The sequence below is a fragment of the Trachemys scripta genome, chromosome 14, assembly GCF_013100865.1.
Source record: "Trachemys scripta elegans isolate TJP31775 chromosome 14, CAS_Tse_1.0, whole genome shotgun sequence".
Lineage (NCBI taxonomy): Eukaryota > Metazoa > Chordata > Testudines > Emydidae > Trachemys > Trachemys scripta.
This window is the reverse complement of record NC_048311.1, coordinates 22,505,093-22,525,284: the sequence shown is the minus strand read 5'-3', so window position 1 is coordinate 22,525,284 and position 20,192 is coordinate 22,505,093. Positions and strand designations below refer to the sequence as shown.

General features: G+C 43.0%; 1 protein-coding gene across 16 annotated transcripts in view; it reads right to left on the bottom strand.

Annotated features, from left to right (window-relative positions):
- LOC117887252 (canalicular multispecific organic anion transporter 2-like) overlaps positions 1-20,192 on the bottom strand; it is a 255,099-nt gene that overhangs the window by 121,115 nt on the left and 113,792 nt on the right. For 8 of the 16 annotated variants that reach the window (XM_034789635.1, XM_034789620.1, XM_034789629.1 and 5 more), the window contains 10 exons: positions 19,621-19,710; positions 18,475-18,688; positions 15,582-15,632; positions 9,108-9,259; positions 5,423-5,532; positions 4,343-4,476; positions 2,788-2,858; positions 2,439-2,517; positions 2,207-2,328; positions 1,088-1,432 (listed from right to left, as the gene is read on the bottom strand). In XM_034789635.1, coding sequence (XP_034645526.1) covers positions 1,088-1,432; positions 2,207-2,328; positions 2,439-2,517; positions 2,788-2,858; positions 4,343-4,476; positions 5,423-5,532; positions 9,108-9,259; positions 15,582-15,632; positions 18,475-18,688; positions 19,621-19,710 — 1,368 coding nt within the window. The remainder of the gene's footprint in view (positions 1-1,087; positions 1,433-2,206; positions 2,329-2,438; positions 2,518-2,787; positions 2,859-4,342; positions 4,477-5,422; positions 5,533-9,107; positions 9,260-15,581; positions 15,633-18,474; positions 18,689-19,620; positions 19,711-20,192) is intronic. The other 8 variants (XM_034789626.1, XM_034789639.1, XM_034789628.1 and 5 more) reach the window with 4 other exon arrangements.

The window sequence follows — 20,192 nt, the reverse complement described above, 5'->3', positions numbered from 1 at the left end:
GGTGTGGATGTGTCTGTCTATGGGGATGGTGAAGGAGCAGTACGATGTAATTTACCAAGGAGGTCTCCCTCATTACCCTGAATCACGTTGCCTTGTGCTGTCAGGACAGCTCTGGGATCCATCTCATACCTCAGTGATTTTTTAATAGCAAGAGACATTTTCCAACAGCTTAGGAACTGAACGTGAGTTTAGAGTTTACTCTGTCTTCATTCCTAAAGATCACATAAGAATACTCATTCGTTTGCCTAGTAAACAGGGCAAATAGACGTCTTTTAATTCACTCATGTGAAACTCAAGATTTTCTATTTTATACGTAAAAAGAGCTAAATAGGTGGGTGTAAAAATTAAACACAGTTCCAGATCTTGCAGCTATCTGGGCATCTGACTAGAGACTGGACCATTCTTGTGTTTGTATAATTGTACTTCACGGCCCCACTAACTAAATATGGAGACGTCTGGATCTCCTCACTAACCCAGTCCTCCTTCAGAAACTGTTTTTGAGAGACTAGCGGAACTCGTTTATAGCTCACAAATATAAACAGTGCTACAGAGCTATGGCCCAGAGCCTGCACCATTAAAGTCAATAGGAACTGTGCCATTGACTTCAATGGGAGTAGGATCAAGCCCTCAGTGGATTCGCCTATTATTAAAGTAATCGTTTCCCTGAGAGCACTGGTTCAGAATGGGGGTAAATATTAAACTTAACATTTATATTTTATATAAACTATTTAGCATTTAAAAGAAAAAAATGCAGCAAAATGTATCCCCCCCCCCAGCCAAAACCCTGGATTAGAACATCCCCCCAAATTTGGAGCCAGATCTGAACTTTGTGGCTTGGGCCCATCACTAGAACAGACACAGAGCTCTTTGCACCTGAACAGAAGTGACAATCTGGTGCGAAGACTGGTTCAGGATCTCTACGTTGTAGCATAGATTATCAAAACATGCAGCAATTCAGTCAACAGATAGTGAGGAATACAACTCCCCAATGCACTGTACACTCAGTCCTTCATTGGAATTCGTGCATATCCTCCCTTAGCAAATATGCAGGCCAACCTGCTCTTCACCCTCCACCTGAGATTCTCACCATAGGATAAAATAATGAGAGCTGAGAATCCACCTTGAATTGCATGGGATTGGCACATCCTCTGGGGCTCTCAGGTCTTTCTCCACCATTACCGCCTGTCCATGCAAAGAGGTCCGAGGCTGGGATTGGGCCTGGGGTGATAGTTTTCATTTCCATCTCCAGCTCCGCTTCCAGCTCTGCTTCCTCTTTGGCTTCCTTGTTGCTCTCTTCCAGGTGCTTCATGAGCACTGCAATCACCACGTTCACCAGGACAAACTGGGCCGTCAACACAAAGGAGACAAAGTACATGGGCGAGATGACTGTGTTGTAACAGGTGGACTCCGGGTCGCAGTCACGCAACGTGTCCTGGTGATAGGGGGAAAATGATTATAGAAGCTGAGGAAGCTCCAGTTAACCGTAGAGGCCCTGGTCCGGTCATCGATCACTCAGTGCTCCAGCATAAGGCCCAAATGGATTAACTGTCTATTGAGCACACACAGATGATCAGACTAGTTTCATGGAAGATTTTCAGATCTGTCTAGAAGGGCAAACGATCCCCCAGCAAAACCTCAGTCATTGGGGTCAGGTTTGCAAGGTGACATTGGAGGGGAATACTGCCTTGAACACAGGCTCAAAGACAACACTAACTATTCTCAGTGCATTCCAACAGGCGGCACCTGTCTGCTCCTTTATACTCCCAGAGGACTGGCTTATCCTAGAGTCTCCATTCTGAAAGGCCATTTTGCAAGGTTAAAGTGCAACTATCCTAACTGACCCAGACCTCATCACTTGCACAATTGTGTTATTTGCTCCAGTGTATAATAATGAGCCTACCGGAGACTCTAGTTCCCTATACAAAACAAGCTACTCAATTGAACTAATGTCACTCCATAGAAAACTCCCTGTCCTCAAGCCACCACCTCAGGAAAAGCCTGGGAACTTACAATGCATCTGAAGGCCAGCAAACCCAGGCGCTGTCAGGCAAGAGGAAAAAGAATTGCTTTGAGAAAATGCCCAGGCCCCGAATCAACAAGTCCAGGGGCTGTCATAGCTTGAGTGCTGTTATTGGTTTGAAACAGTGACAGACAGCCTGTAAGATTAGAAATTACTGTCAATATTCATTCTCCGGGGATCTCTTACCTTCATTATCCCATTCCAATTGTCTCCTGTTGAGACCCGGAAGAGAGTTAAAAAGGCCATCCCAAAGTTTCTAAAAGTGGCGTGCCGCCCTAGCCCCTCACAGTGGTGAGTGTCATCGCATTCTGTGTGATCAACCAGAAGAATCTCGTTTAGACATGAGCTCTTTCACATTGCCCCTCTATACAACTATTTCCTTCTGCTTCCGGCAACGCTATGTCTGTAGAGAACTTACCAAGGTCGCCAAATAGCTCCACTCCAAGAGCTGCAAATATGAAAAACAACAACATGAAGAGAAGACCGAGATTCCCCACCTGGAAAGAGAAAAAGAAATGGAGGGGGGGACAACATTAGTTGATTTTTTTTCCACACCTGCTTCTCCCTGTATTCTTTCATACAAAACTTAAACTGCCTGAGGGGAGATATGACCTGGATATGATCTGAGACTGAGCTTCTAATGGTAAACGCAATTTTCTAATGACAGTGAAGACAAAAATAAGGGAGACGGTCCATGAGCACCCTTCTGCAATAAGAATTTAGCTCTGGTCCTGATGAGATTTTTTTCTGCGAAGGCAATGAATTACCTGAGGCAGTGCTTGCATGACTGTGTCCAGCAGGGCTCTCATCCCTACAGCCATCTTCAGTAACTTTAACACTGCAGAAAATGATAGGTTCATAATATTACTGCTGCAGCATTAGTGTGAAGACACAGATTTTAGAGAGAGGAAGATCCCTCAAGCATGAAATCATGTCACGTGCTCTCCATTAGCAACTAAAGTTCAAGGCCTTGTTATAGAGCTCTGGGTTGTCCAGATGCCGTTAGAATCCTGTGAATAGCAGCATCGTGTGTCTTGAGGCTTCAGGAAAGAATCACCATTCTCTCGCTTTCTCTGAATTGGGCAATGTTGACACAATGCTAGGAATGTAAGAATGACCTTTTCTCCTGACAGTCTCTTCTGCTGAGGGAAGTAAACAGGTTTAGAAAGGTCAAGATATTACCAGATGTACATTCCTTTAGAATTCTGCTTACAGCTAAACAATTAGGAAGCCAAATTCACCCCTATTGACTTCAGTGGGGCTTATACCAGGGATGAAATTTGGCTCGTTAGGGTTTTCTCCTACTTGGGTCTTGAATCCAGTACTAAATATACAACCCTGCAAATAACCTTCCCTAAGTTACCATCCCTGGATCTCTTTTTTCTTCCTCTTGGTTTGGACTAACTACCTTCCGAGTTCTGCGGCTGCCTGCCTTCATGTTTGATTTACGTAGGCATTGATTTGCATGCTCTTATCTGTAAGATTGAGTTTCTCAGTGGAAACTGCATGTGCTTTTCCTTTTGAAATGTACCTAATGTGACAGACATTTCCCTTTCTTCTGAGACTTCCTTTCTGGCTTCAGCTACATTTCATCTATTTCCATTCTCTCTTTGTTCCAATTAGAATAAATAATACCACCACCACCACGGCGTGACAATAATGAAGCTCTCAAAGCACTTTACAAACATTTGGAGCCTGATTTCCAAAGCACTTGCAGCTTACACTGACATCAGCTGGGGCTCCAGGTGTTCTGCTCTTCTGAAAATTAGACCCTAACTAAGTAAGCCTCACAAATGCAGTAGGTATTATCATCATCATCGCTAGGGTACATCTGGATACAAAGCAAAGTAGACATGTTGTCTCACACAATACCACGAGGTCATGTGGCAAGGGAAATGAAATTTATTCACCATCTTGGGTTTTTTTTTTAAATCAATTGCTAACTCTTTAGCTTATGCTGTGTTGCGCCCTGAAACCCCTATCTAGTTTCCAGATCTTTGAGACATGCTTGATTTCTTGAGCATGCCAAAGTTTGCTTTTCCAGGTTCACCCACCAATGAAGTTCACAGTGGATTCTCTTTTCTAAGAAGATCTAGATCTGCAAGTGCTCTTAAGAAATGCATGGCCAGTTGGCTCAGCTCCTTGGCTCTTCTGGGATGTTTCCCCTTCTTTTGTTCTCTTATTTGCTTACGGTTTGTGGATGCCAGAACAAAGTGCACTAAGATGAGCACGTGACATGCAGTTGTTTCCCAGTCATCTCATGGGCAGAACTGCTCACTGCACCTCAAATAAAAACGATTTTCACATTGACTCTTGTCTTACCTCGAGCAATCCTGAGCACCCTCATTATCCGGATAATGGTGGGGTTAATGGGCAACGATGCATTCACCTCAATCTCTTCCAAAGTGATACCCATGATAGACAGCAGCACTATTGCCAGGTCTAATTGGTTCCATCTGAAGACAACACAAAATCACATCTACTAATGTATTTGCAGTGAGCGCTGGTTTGTTTTAAACAAATTCCAGTCATTTCAGTGGTGCTAACGCTCACAGACACAAACTTTTGAAACTTTTTTGAGGGGAATTGCAAAAAACCCGTTATTTTTAGATTATGGAATCAGCCAACTCTAAAGAAAATATAAAACCACGAGTGGGCTTACACCCGATGATGCAGACATTAGGCCAAATCCTGCGGCCTTTATTCAGCCTTTTGTCTGGCAAGACTCTCACTGAACTCAATATGAGTTTTGTCCAAGTAAGAACTGCAGGCTATGGTCCAATGTCCAATCAATCACTGTAACACAGTCACATTGGGCAGAAGGTAACATACCAAGATTATACCATAATGAAAGGCACTCTAGAAAGACTTGAGCTAGACAGATAGAAAGGATGAGCACAACAGTGATGTCAAACTAGCTAGAAGTTGGGGAGGAATGATTTTCTCTAGGGATGAAGTCTGGCATGAATCCAATGCTCCTGTTCTTCGACTTGAGGAAGATGAAAAATGCGAGGTCAGAGGTTTGAGGGGGGCCAATATTAAATGTATAAATATCTTAACTCAGTTACAGCTCATCCTAAGCCAACAGAGGCCAATGTCTGCAGTTCCTCCTGGTCTGTTGATCTCACCAGGACAACTCTATCCAGTCCACAATGGGAAGAAAGATCAGACTTGCCAGCTGTCTGGTAAGGTGAGAATTCATTTCATGATATAACAAGAACACAGGGTTAGATTTAGACCCTATGCAGCTCCCAAGGAAGTCTCAAGGCCAAATTCACTAGTGACGTACGTTACACATCAGGCGCAAGTATCTTTCCCTGATTTGCATCACCCTTGAATTTGGCCCATTGTCTATTGAGCCCTTACTACTGTCACAGACTTGCAGGATTTAATCTTTGTTACCTGTCTTGAAAGAACCGGCGAAACCCAAAGGCAATCAGCTTGAAAACAGATTCCAAGACAAAGATGACAGTGAAGATGTAATTGCAAATCTTCAGTGCCTCATCAAGAACCTGGAACATGGATACAAAGTTGAGGTTAGTGGCTGACTTGGCTGGACAGTTTTGCTGCTATCCTGTTTTCACCAGAATTTGTATCTAATAAGAAATAAATGATGACTGACGAAGGAGTGGGGATCAGGGTTATGGCCCCTCTTCCTCCCTGCTCACTTCAGTCCCAGGAGGAAGTAGTAAGGAGAAGTCCCTGCGTTTAGGAGAGTGCAGAGACTGCAATTGTGCACAGCCCGTGCCCAGCCCGCACCATTCACCCCTGTGCAGAGGGCCTGCACAAAGCCTATGCACTCTTCAAGTCCCTCTTGAGACTGCTCAACGCTGGGAGCATTGAGGTCTATAGTCTGCAAAACATTTAGATGAGAGTGATTCACCAAGGAATGGCTGCATTCCTGGGCCTAAGTGGTGCAAAGGCCTTGTGTGCTAGCACTCTGCACCTTCAAGGCAAGGGGAAGGCACTTTGCACCATACCTGCCCTCGTGCACCAATGTGTGAGCCACAGTCTGGCCCAAGGTTTGTACAAATCTTGGCACAAGCAACAGGAAATTAGTCATAAGGCTAGTGCCTCACCTTGAGCTCACGGCAAGGCATGAGAGATAGATAAAGCATCAGACAATATTGAATTCCCTAGTTCTTTCCCCTTTGCTTGTGTCACCACCTTGCTGCTAATGATAGTCATCACTGCCAGCAGGGCACCTATTACACAGTCGATCGCTAGCTAATGGTAGAAGTGGTATTATTCCAAAGGTCATATTGGTAAAAGAGGGCAGATTTCCTTTGTAAGCAATGTGCATCATATTTCTCATTGCTGAAAGGTGTGACAGTAATAGCTGGGTATGGGCCATTGGGAGGTGATGTGGGAGAGGGTGATATTACACAGATCCCTAGCTGGGGTGTGAAAGGTTGTGTCGTAAAGTTCAGTGAGAAAGCTGCAAGTGAGGTAATGGCATCCCAGGGTTTATTGCTAAGTAATTCAAGAGGTGATAATAGAATTGGATGTGTTTCCAAGGGGTAAGTAAGGCCATGTGGGTCATGGCAGTTGCTTTTAAAGGATCATCAGACGTTCTGCAAGCTAATACCATGATTGTGAGCCATCGCTAGGCAGGAAAGGGGTGATGGGGAAAGAGCAAGACCCTTTCTCCCACATTCTGCCCCTGTACTGAGGCTGAGCAATGCCATACTTCCACTGTCCTGTGATTCTATGGTGCTGTGGGTCCCATGAGTGCAATCCTCCCCAGTCTAACTGGTCAACAAGGATTGTCCAAGTCCAGCACCATTGCTGGTCCCAGGCTCTCATGTGAAGCAGAGCCAGCTCCGTGGTGACGGAGAGTGCACCTGCTCCAAAGGCAGCAGCTGCGCTCCCCAGGAGGCACCACATCTACCAAGAGCTTCTCATGCATCTCAGTACTAACCCCCTGACTGCAGACTGTGGCTTCATGGCACAATTTACTCCAAATATCGATCAAGAGAAATCAATTTTCCTGTCACTGAAATGCAGCCATATCTGGGGAAGAAAGCCGCAGCTATTAAACAGCTCACTGCAACACTGCAGAAGAGTTTAACTCTGCCCAGCCAAAACTGCACCGGTAGAACGTAATTAGCCAAAGCAGAATTTGATCAATAGTTGTTCAAACTGCTTATGCCTCTATCCTTACGGCAGCACAGCTTGTAAAGTGGCCATTCTTCAGCAGCGATATGTACTGGTCCTGCTTTGAGCAGGGGCTTGGACTAGATGACCTCCTGAGGTCCCTTCCAGCCCTGATATTCTATGATTATAGTCTATGATTCTACTGGATTTTGACCAGTGCCCTGATGACAAAAGTCCCTTCCCATCCATATCCCATTACCAATCCCGTTCACCACCCCGGTGAAATACTATGTTGGATATAAAGCTCTTAAGAACATTTATCTGTTTAAACATCTCCAGGATAATAATCAGACTCCAGATTGGATTTAGTCACCTGGGTTCTGATTCAGCAAAGTACATAAGCACATGCATGACTTTAATCAGAGAAGTAATCCTATTCGCCTCCGTCTGACTATTCTCATTCTAACATTATTATGTACACTTAGGACAGTGGGGTCTTAGATAAAGAATTTTACTTTCCTTAAGGGAAAAATATGATGAATGTTTTTATAATACAAGTAAAAATGTCGCTGTGGAATGACTTTAATAAGCACAGGCCCTAGAGTAATTCTAATACAAGCTTCTTAGTTAATGACTGATTTAATCAGAAAGTGACTGAATCACGCAATGTGCTTCCCAGTGTATTTAAAGGTGACCTGGAAAGGAAAAAGAAATTGGGCTTGTGCCCTTTTACTTTTTGGCTAGCTTATGATGGGTTGGGGGGGGGGGGGAGGGTCTGTCTTTTTTTCCCTTTACTTGTTATTTACATTAGACATGCAGGTCCTGTCTAGCCTCAAAGAACATTTCACCCTTATTATGATTTGCATTTATTCATTTTGAAAGGAGCTAATAAAAAGAATTACAATTTATACAGCAGCAGCGGCCATTTCCATCTCATTCTTCGGCACAAGGCAGTCGTCTTCCCAGTACAGGTTGTTCTTATTATCATCGGAACAGGCCCAAGATACAGGAGCCTGACACGCTTAATAGATTAAGAGTCTGATTTTCAGAAATGCAGGGTAGCCATAACTCCAACTGAAGGCAATGGTATTCAGAACCTTTGAAAATCAGGCCCTACATGTATCTGCTTGCTGAATGTCCTGGGTAGGCACTGAGGCAAATCTCCCATTGGCCATGTCTCCATTTGGAAAGGTGCATTTTTATTAAGTATTAGCTAAGCTGTTAAAATCCTAGTACAGGCAAGGTGGTTGTAGTTATAACATGTATGTTCAAATACACCTCTTCTAGTGTAGACATGAGCAGTGGGAGATTTGCACGGGTAAAGAGTTCAGGAATTGACCCAGAAACTTTACAGTCTTCTTACTAACCGTTACCATAGAAACACTTAGTCAAGGAGAAGATTTCAAGAAAAAATAAATCGCTGCCAACTGGCTAGAGGAATGTTCATCCCAACTTTTACCACTATGGTAGGTTTTTTTTTTTAAACGTTCTTAGAGTATTTATAAAGGGTAAGAGATGGGGAAGCTGAGGTACAGAGAAAAGTTACTTCCTCAGATCAAGTCACAATAGCAGGGTAGCATGGGTTAGAGGCACCCTCCTGGGACCCTGGGCACACACTCAAGCATCTGGCCCATGCCGCCACAGCTTTACTGCTGTTTGTTACTTGAGCTAGCTTTGCTCTACGCCTACATGTGTTGCAGTCACACCACCGGACGGTTGTATAGACCTACCCTAAGTGACTAGTTAAGGGGTCAAGCAGCAAAACGGAACAGAGGTCAGAACTTCCAACTCCCACTCCTCTGCTCCAACCACATTGCCTCACTGGCTAAGGCACCAATGCTGATCATGCAAAACCATCACCCAACAGATGAAGTTTTGTAAAACTAAACCGGCCCTCGTTCTGCCCATCTCTAGTGTTCAGTGAAAGCTGAGAACATTTCTTTCCCCCATTCCATCACTGGCTATCACCAGCTTCCTTGTCTCCCGGTACCTTCGGCTGCTGGTAGTGCTCCATGGCCATGGTGATCACATTGAGACCGATCACTCCAGTGATGAACAAATCCAGGTAATGGCTCGTGCACATCTGGTGGATCAGGAGCCGGAAGCGAGAGTAATCGGAATAGTAGGGTTTACACTGTGCTTCTGAAACGGGGGGCGGGAAGAGTGGAGAGGCAGATCAGCTCATTACTCTGTGTCTCTTAAACATAAGTTCACCTTCCCTTTGCAAACTCCAAAATTGAGGCTTTCCACATTGATCACAATAAGGCTTTGGTTTTTTTTCCCTGGGTGGTATGTTACCAGCCTTAATATGTAGCATGGCTACCAACAACATGGATCCATTTAAACATCTTTAATGTAACATGCACAATACTCAGCCTTTTAGTATTAGAGATGAGGTGAGTACAACTGGGACTATTGTGGGCTCCAGGAACTGTTTCATTGTACAGAAATTAAAAAGCCCTACTTTTTTAACTTAATGGGGAAACAAAAAGAATAAATAGACAAAAACAGAAGCTGAAGAGCATGTTCAACAATCAGATACTGCACAAGCTCGGTATTGACAATGGCTTCGAGAACACAGGCCCTTCCTTTATTGGTCTTATTTGAAGAGACGGCAAAAAACTCATCTCATCTCCTTATCAGTGAACTATGGGGTTAGACAAAATTTGACACTTCGGCGGTCAGAGCTCTGAAAAACATTGAATAAATACTGTGGAAAACTGATCAGTCGACCTTAATGTCTAGAAAAATAATCCTCCATTTATACACAATTACGGAATTGTAGATTTCACTGTTAGACTTCCATGCTCAGTTGCATTGGGGATGACACATGCTCTTCAGACCCTGAATGTTTCAGGAGATAAACTAATTTACTCACCTAATCTCTAATGAGTAAATGCCAAGGCTGAGTATATAATTCAGCACAATTTTCAAGGAGGCATTATAATGCAGATTGAAGTGGAAAGGACTGTCTTGAATATGTCAGTGTATAATATTATCCTCATAATTAGATGATCAACTGGTTATAAAAATTATTGAGCCGAGAGAATTACATGGCTCGAGATTTAGCACTGCTGAACAAATGTGGGGTTTGATACATTATTCCAAATAGAAATTTGGGCATAATGAAGCCATGAAGTATAGGTATCAGTTACCCAGAGGGAAAACGAATTTTAAGTTTTGCTGGGGATATAATTTGGTGTGTAGATGGCCAATGATTCTGCAACCAAAGCCATAGGTTTAACCTCACTGTATGCCCATTGCTTCACGACACGAGTTCCCGAAAATCACAGAATTTTTGTTTTTTCACTGAGACAGACTTTTCCCTTAACGCTTAAGAACCAGAGACAAGCCATTTAGCAGCTTATATGGGAAGGGTTTGGAACTCCCAACATTCTGCTCAAGTGTCATAAAATAAAAGGCAGTATTAATATTCACTTTTGGATGTGCAATACGCTGAAGGTGATCTGTACTGGAGTGCAAAAGCATAACAGCAATGAAAAGGTCTATAAAATAAATTTTAATGCTGAATCTATTGAGCACTTAACAAAAGCCAAAACTGGTGGCTTGCTGACTCACCCGACTTTTTGTCAGGGATCTCAAAATCTGCATAAATCTCCATAAAGCCACGATATCTTGATCGCATTATGCTAAATTATGAGTAAGAAATTAACTAAAATGTTTGAATACAATTAAGTTAGCAATAGGGCCCAGTTATGAACCAGGTTATAATTTCAAAAAGAAACACCATCATAATTTGATCACTGATTTCTCTTAGGTTTCTGTATAATTCACATTCAAAAAAGAAAATGTCAACATTTCTGCCTCTTCTTGCAGTGGATTTACATATGAATAATTATACTGGAATTCAAATGTTTTAGCTTTGATTGGCAGGTAATTCCAAATCCCACAGAAGAGCACTGCAGCTCCTCGAATATAGCAGGGATTTACAGAGAGGTTGTAAAATGTTACCTGTGCAGAGATCCTGCACCTGGACTAGTAACAGCATGGCCTTATAAACAGGGTTGCCAAACCTTCCCCAAAACATTAACTGTTTTTTTACCTTTCAGTGAACATGGCCCTGGACTTTTCAAAGTCAAATGCTTTTCCTGATTGAATTTGAAAGTCAGTATCACTGACACATCTGCAACACTACTAATTTACAGGCTGTAAATATTTTAGCCCCTTGCATCTGAAGAAGTGAGGTTCTTACCCACGAAAGCTTATGCTCCCAATACTTCTGTTAGTCTTAAAGGTGCCACAGGACCCTCTGTTGCTTTTTACAGACTAACACGGCTACCCCTCTGATACTTAGCCCCTGCCAGTAACTTTATTAATAGGGGTTTTCTCAACCCTGTTTATAAATCATACCACCACTCGTTTTCCCTTTCTCAACATGCTGGTCATGCATATTAGCGGAACACAGATATTACCTTGAAATGAACCACAAACAAAAATACCGTGCTGCCTGTGGGCTACAAATTAATAGCTACTGTATCTAGGTAGGCAGGGAACTTTTTGAACAGAGCAGTTGCTCTTCTTGCTGATGATATAAAGAAGCCGTATTTAAGATGGCTTACACAGATTGGCACTCTCCAGGTGTAAATTCCGTGCCCCCTATCAAACAGCAGTATTCATATTTATTGCAGAAAAAAAATCTAAACAATACCAACATCTTGGGAAATACAGACATCTGTTAAGCTCCAGGTGGTGAAGCTCACAACTAACACAAGACCACATTACCGTACTGTTACAATACACTGTGTCAAGAACAACAAGAGCTCCAGATTAGTCTAGGTTATTACTGGAAAGGTTAGCTCACTTCCTGACACACAGAGAATTAAAGGAAAAGAAAAAAAAAAAAGGCAGAATAAGACTGCAAGAGGATGCGAGATACAGCAAAAGCCCACGACAAATCTGGCAGATAAACAGGTTCTAAATCAAACTGCTTTGCTGTGGCTGGGTGAAGAGTGGGACAGGAGAAGGAATGAACACTAATATTTAGATACAATTAAACTGGAAAGCTCAACTAACGCAATGAAGGTTGGACAATCTACTCATAAGTCTCATTTCTCTACTACTCCTGGGAAATGATGCTCTAGCCTGATGGGCAGCTGAGTCCATTGTCACAGCTGCCCAACATTGTGGGCACTTGGTTTTAGTGGGTCATTTCCAGTGCCCTCATCCAGGCAGCTTCCTAAATAGGGGTCCTATGATGATTATATGCGCCATGCAGTGGGGTCGTTATTACAAAGGATTGCCTTAACAAGTGCCAGGAAGTGGAACCAAGGAGCCCAATGGGTGTCGGTCCACCCTAATGGGTGTCGGTTCCCTGCTTTGAGCAGGGGGTTGGACTAGATGACCTCTTGAGGTCCCTTCCAACTCTGATATTCTATGATTCTATAATCTTGGATATTAATCAAACCATTCTTGTAACAAGTAACTATTAAAGTGTGGCTTCCTTCTGGAAAGCGATTCCATAATTCAGTGATTCATACGATCAGTGACTCACTTGCACCGTGTATGAATAAAAGTGATTTTCCTAACTGCTAGTATCGTAACTGACAGTCAAGCTCCGTTATTTCTGGCTTGCATATCACCAATAATTAAGACTGTGTGGTTGGAATTCAGCAAACAATATTATTGAGGATGCAGGAGCCAAAAGAGAATCCAACTCCCTTTCTACTAGCTGTGCTCACTTGGTAGGGATAGCGGAATAAAGCGCAGCAAGAGACCAGGTTGGACTCTGAATTCATCCCTGGAGAGTAGGAAGTTGCCATTTTTCCATAGTCACTTTTCAGAGTAGAACTGTGCTGAACTGCACAACCAGTGGAAGCTGGAATTCACCAGGGTGGCATAGTTCCACTAAGGAATGCATTTCTTTGTAAAGGTCTGTATTTACTTTGGGGATGTAAACAGGAAAACGGTGAACTTTGAACACATTAAGCAGCTGGATTTACAAACTGTACTGACAGAATTAGCTTTAAAATGTTTTGCACTGAAGGAACTTTTACATGTAAACACATTGTTTTATTCGGCTTTTATAACATTGAGTAGCATTTTTAAAGCAAAATGGAAAATGATAAATTATTCCCACTGAGAAGTTTCCAGCTGTGATAGGATATAGATCCAAAATAATAACAGTAATCTCCACTAAACACCAGTAAACAGCACAGACACACAGTACTCCATCTCATCGTCACATAAAGATAAAGGAAGCCCTTTGTAAAATACAAAGACATATGGAAGTTCTGGGTCCTCAGCTTAGGATTTCTCATCATGCTACAGAAGGTTTGACTAGTACAACATCAATATTAATTCCTTAGCATCACACAACAAATCAGAAAGAGGACTTTCTATTCTTTCACTTTGATGACTGAAGAGCAGCACAGCACATTCAATAATACTGGTTCCAGTAAAAGACAACGAAGGAAATACAAAAGCACAGATCTGACAATCACACACTTTTAAAGGTAAACTATACGTTTCTTTCTGAGTCTGCATTGGATAATGGCCAGTTTTGGAATGAGATCAAAGCATTCAAACAAAACAAAACAAACAAAATGCTAGATGAAGCTCTTGGCGACCGGAAGAGGTCTTATGTGGTGAAGATGCTCACAACCAAATTAAAAACAAACAAACAAAAAAACCTAGGGCCTGCTCCTTCAATCCTTCCCCAGGCACTGATGTCTGATTAAGGGGTGGAGGATTGGACTCCTAGCAATAACAGAGAGGATGAAGGCAAGGATATTAAAACACAAGGAGTGGCAATGGTGAGGAGATTCAGATTCATTAAAGCATGTTGGGGCATTTTCATTCTAAGAAGATCAGGATCTTCCTTTTGCCTGAGTTATTTCTCACCAATGAATGAGCAACATTGATTTTCCATGCGAGTTTTGCCTGACTGAGAACAGCAGGACCAGGACTCATTGTCTCAAACTGGGTTGCCCTTTCACTGGAATGGTTTTTGGACATGTAATTTTCCTTGAATGCACTTATGGATTTATTTCAATATTAACAAATCTTTAATTATTCAGACTAAAATTCTTAACAATTCATGATTTAAAAAAAGAACTACTGCTGAGATCAAAGCTGCTGCTTCTTAAAAAAAACAGAGGAAAGATCTGCAGCCTGAAGCACCTTCTGGTGAGGAATGAATGAAAGGGGGAGAAGTGAGTTAAGTAGACAGGAGAGGGTGAGATTAGATTCTTAGCAATTCTAATCAGAGCTCCCCCGTCTTCTCCAGGACTCTGAAGTTTGTTTCACCTGAGTTACAAGATCTGATGTACTACGGCTTGTAGATACTAATGAAACTTAAACATTCTTTCTGCAGACAGGGCTGTGGTGTGAATCGAACTGGTTAGAAATCAAGAAAACATTTTTTTCCCCTTGAATTCTGAAATTTTGGTAAAACAAAAAATCATTAAAATTTTAAAAGTTTCCACTAGCTCTAGTAGGGAAATTGCAGTGAGAATAAAAGTGCTAACCTCACATTTCCTTCCCCAGCTCCTCAGGGGTTAATGGCTAACCTTCCATTGACTCAGGATCCCATTGGCACAGAATTAAGGCCATTCAATGGGGCCCCGTAGCTAAAGCCCAGAATTCAGTGAGTGACCTCCCTACAACTTAGTTCATACAGCTGTGCTCTGCCAGATGGGGGAAGGTCCTTGAGATCCACAACAGAGAATTTGTCCATATATGGCACACGTACATCTCCCCAAGGTGCTCAAGGTATCTGCACAGAGCTCTCAGCTGGTATGAAGGACCTTGTGATCCACCCAAGGCTGTTATCTTCTCTACCTGTCCCTGGTCGAGCTGGACCCAATAACCTGGGGACTTCCTGTGGCTGTAAGTTTGACAGCATGGAGGATGAAATCTACCCCTGTGCAAACTGCCAGCATGGGGCCTACGTCCCACTTCCGCTGTAGGGCTATGCACTAGCCTTATGCACAGGGGCTGGGTTTCACTCTGAGGTTAGCCGGTTTTCTCTTCCTGGAATACTAGCAATGCAACAAGCTAGTTCTGGAAAAATACCCTACTTTAGCTGGGTCATTTGGCTTCCAGGGATACCGCTGCAGAATGTTCAGAAACTCCTAAGGGTTTACGGTTAGAAAGTGAGTGTGAACAACACAGGACCCATTTCAAAATCCAGTCACTATTCTCAAAAACAAAAAGTCTGACAATGTTTGGATGAAAACCGGAAAAATGATTAAAAAAAACAAACAGAACCCCCGCCTCCCTCCCCCCCCCCCATAAAAGGTGTAAATTAAGATTTGCAAGTGCCTGGCCTGAGTCAGGTCTGCAGACCTGCCAGTTAAAGATGGTACGCCTGTGCCATGAAGTAAGCAAACAAGACTTCCACCACACACACAGTTTAGTGGGATGCCTCACAGCAGCATTGGCCAGCCGTTAGTTACACAGCACTGCCATTCAAGTGAGACGAGACGTTAAGATTTCCCAGTACCTTGCACTGCACTGGCTGAGCTCTCCATTATTACATCATCCAGCATTAGATCTAAAAGAATGAAACGACATTAATCATCTGGCAGGACGCGCGGCAAGAGTTTCATTCCCCTTCAACAGTTTGTACAGTTCTCCCGTCAACTAGCCAGGTCTGTAATGGCTGTAGCACGAAGAGTTCGAATAATGTTCTCTCCTAGATATCTTTTTGGTGAGTGGAATCTGCTATCCCTGCCCCTTCTGATACAGTGGGGTAAAACTAAGGGCCAGATGCTCCCCCCACTTACGCCAGTGCGACCCCAATGGACTCAATGAGGTTGCCGCAGGTTAACTGACAGAACTTTCCCCCCTTAAAAATGTAGGGCCAATTCACCCCAGCATAAGACCTACATACCACTTGGTTTGAGGAGGACTTATGCAAAAGCTTTAGCAGAGGATGAATTTCACATTAGCAGAGGAATAGCTAAATTTGCTGCTTGCAATCCTGCATACTACACAGCTAGGTTCTACATCTGTCATGTACGCTCTGTATTGGTATGCCCATATGTTTCTCTTTTTCAGATGCAGCACTCTGTCTTCTTATGGGAACAGACTAGCATTTAAAAAAACGACCCTGCAGTCAGTTAAACTCATTCCTACTATTAGCTACAACAAAAAAAAATCAGCGACAAAGCCAACTTTGACATAAAGGAAACCCCAGTTTTGCTATCGTGGATCTGAGGGTAGAAGCAAGCCCCTTATCCCGAAATGGCATGCCAGTTACAACTACAGATGGCAAAGCAAAGCAATGACACCTACTTGTCATTGAGAGCAAAACTGGATCTTTCCAGTCAAAACCAACATTTTCATTGAATGTTAACTGAGAAAAGCTTTGTTCTAAAGCTTTGGAAGGCTTCATGTCTTTCTTTTTTTTAAGGAGGTTTAGCACTCAGCAGTCTTCTGTTCCTCAGTAGACGATCTGAGTATTACCTCTTTAATTAGACATTTTACAGAACTGAATGCAAATAGCCACATCTCCAAGGATGCTTTGTGATTCTTTCCCAGACCAGCCTTACGTCTGATTCATCTTTTTTTCTTCTAGCATTATAAATAAGGTCATTCATAATATCTCTGTATATTTATTCTAATGACATTTAGAATGTTTTCTTTCCAAAACCAAACCATACAAAAGGGACATTGGCATCCAGCATGTAACTGTATGGTCTAAGGAAGCAAGGGTCACTCAGCAATTGTGTCTGGGAATTCAGACTACCCTGAAGCGCTTTCGATACATATTTATTGTTTGGAGGGAAAAAATCCTTTGATATATCAGCTGTATCCCATTTAATTGAGACTGACAGATAAGATCCTTAACTAGGAGCTTTATTAATTGTGTCCACACTGGGTGAAGAGCCACACAGTACTGGTTACATCTCCCAAAGTTCACTGGGCTCATTGTAACACCCAGAAAGGAACTGGGGCACAGTCTCTTCTTTGATTGAGCCGCAGTTCTGAGCAGGAATCTGGAGATGCTATAATGTACCCAGGATATTAGAATATTCCTTCTTTAGGCCCAGATCCTGCAGTGCAGGCAATTGGGTGCTGTGCAGCTACAGAGCTCTGGCCATGCCATTTTCACTGCAGGATCAGGGCCTTAAGCCCTGATTCGGAAAAGCACCCTATTTGGGACGACATATATGCATTGTGCTTAAATACCATAGAAATCAATGGGATTTAAGCACATGCTTCAAGCGAAGCACATGCTTAAGAGCCATGCTGCAAAGGGATGGGCTTAAGCATGGGCTTAAGTGTTTTCTGAATGGGAGCCTTAGTGATATTTGTGCTGCAGCAGTATAACTAAGCTCATCGCAATTTTTATAAACCTTTCAGATTTAACATTACCAGCTTTCAGATTCCTAGCACAAGCTCCTGATCGGAGACAGACTCTTAAACATCAGTGACGTCCGTCCAAGATAGAAAATGAAATGTGAAAGGAGTGGAGACAAGTAGTAAGGAGACCGAACGGGAGAGGGTAACAAGAGAGATACCATGAAGAGATGGGCATTTGAAAAAATGCAACCAGAACAGAAAGCATGCAAGATGGAGAAGAGTACCTCTGGCCTTTGACCTCTGACCTGAATGTTATTTCCTGCTTTTTCAACCAAACCAAAACTGAAGTAAAAAGAAAAAGGTCAGGTTTTTAGACTTTTGACAGAGTGCGTAGGTCTAGCATCTTTTCATTACGCTACGTTACAGAATTTTTAAAGCTACGTTATTCTAAGAGGGCCACAAGTTTGTGTCAAGCTTTATCGTTCAATTTATCTCACATCAATGACAGTTCATCTGGTTAATTTGTCTTACTGAATTCTTTTTCAATCTGTATTTCTCAAGCAAACTCATTGATATGTATCTATAGGGTGTTTTTAAAAAGCATTTCTAGAATAAGATGGCTTCATTATTTTATTACATCCTTGAATAGCCCTAGAGCTACTTTGCCAACAAATTAACCTGCCTGATAAATTAGACAGGTAATGTTGCTGTGGCATTACAAGGCTGTAATAAACCAAATAGTGAATCCAGTTATCAGCAACAGTGCTCGAGACTTGGAAGATTTATGGCCTAGTCTGACACTGTTGATCTTTGCAGTTGTCACTATTTGTGTAACACTGAGTTGTGCTATCCACGAAGCTCCAGGTTCGGGTTTTTGGGTTTTAAATAACCTTGTATGAAAAGGTCATTGCAAATCATGCAGCCATGGCTTCCTGCTCAGCCTAACATGGCGCTGTTTCCTTCATGCAAATTTCATAGCTTGGACATGCTTTTTTTTGGAGGAGAATGATCATCAGATGCTAGGCAGGGGTTAGGGGATTGTGTCAAAGGTCAAGCAGGACTCAGAAAGATGTGGAAAGACTACCGACCAGCCATCTGTTTCTCCTTACTCCTTCTCTTTTTCTCCAGCCGGCGAAGTCTCTTCTCCTCCCGTCTCTTGGCTTCTTCCTCCTCCTGGTGCTGCCGACACTTGTGGAAATTCTCCACCACGACCCCCACGAACATGTTGAGGACGAAGAAGGCCACAATCAGCAGGAAGGAGATGAAGTAGAGGAGCATCCAAGGGTTATAGTTCATAACTGGCTACAGGTTGGAGGGAGATAGATGCCAGTTGAATTACAACAGGCAGAGTATGGAGCAAACTGAGAGTAGACAGATTCTTGCTAGTCAGGCTCGAGCTGGGATGTTAAAGAGAGCAATGTGGAAGTTGCAGGGCCAGCTGCAGTTTGGGGTCTCAAGCCTAGGGGTTGGATGGGCCTGAACTGCGACAGCCACATGGCTATTTTTAGCGCACTAGCTTAAGCCCCACTAGCACAAGTCTGTCTATGTAGGCTGGGAGGCTTGCTTCCAGCCACAGTGCAGTGTAGACATACCCTGAAGAAGTAGACGGAGCAGAACAGCAAGGCCTGCTTTCTCAAAAGCAGCTAGAGATGTTGGGTGCTCAACTTAAGACACCTTAAAGGTGACTTTCAGACAGCAGGTGCTCAGCACAATCAGGCTCCTTTGAGGTGTCACGAATTGGGCACCCAAAGTCACTTGAATACTGAAGAGGCATAAATGGTCTGATGTGCCAAAGAGTGAGGCAACAGAATCCTTTGCAACTCTCCCAGGCCAGCAATAATAGGAATTTGTACATAGACAAAGTAGCAGCTTTCTCCAGAGGCGCTCAAAGACTCTTCAGGCTCACAAAACCCCTCTCAGATAGGTAGGGTTCCCCATTTTACAGCTACGCTGGACATTTCTTCAAGTACCATAAGTGGGTACAATGAGCTATTGACACTTATGTCATAGCATGGTTTTGTTGCAGTGTATAACTAGTAGAGATGGGTCCCAGTTGGAACCTTTCATTTGACCTCTGTCATGCCCGCGCCTTGGTTTGGATAAAATGGAACCCAGATCCAAACCACCCCCCAATGTTTCACTTTTGCAAGACGAACAACGTTTTGCAAAATGAAAACCAAACCATAGCCACTTCGGCGGCTTCTCTCTACTAGGCGTTCATCTAGAAAACATACCTGCTGGTCAACTCCTACAGCATCAAGGCCATCATACATGATGTCCACCCACCCATCTTTGGAGGCCAGAACAAACAGAGACATCAGGGCCTAGAAATGCAAGGGAAAAAGTTGCATTTAGTTGGAACCCAGCTTATTAGATGCTCTCTTTTACCTGTCACATTCAACTCTCCTTTGCCCTTCTCCATTTTGGGATTTGCATTTGTGCTACTATTTTACCTTGCCGATAATAGGAAACTTTTGATGTCCAAGGTTTCCTGGCAGCAAAAACCTGTCAATGTCAGACACCGGTCCAGCAATAAGGGCTAATTCGAAAACCACAAAGCCAAACACAAAGGCAGCTTCATTTTCGCCCTCCAGGTCTCCACTGCTCATTACTAATTAGGCCCTACCATGCTGCTAAAATAAGGATGTGCTCCATCGGCAGTTGTAAATGAATGGGATGCTGAGATGCACGGGGTACAGGATGTCCAGCCACATTAGTCAAGCCCTGCTGCTAGATGTATTTAGTTTATTATAGAGCAGTGAAGCAATTAAGTACACCGTGAAGCTACTTGTGCTTGTCTTATTCC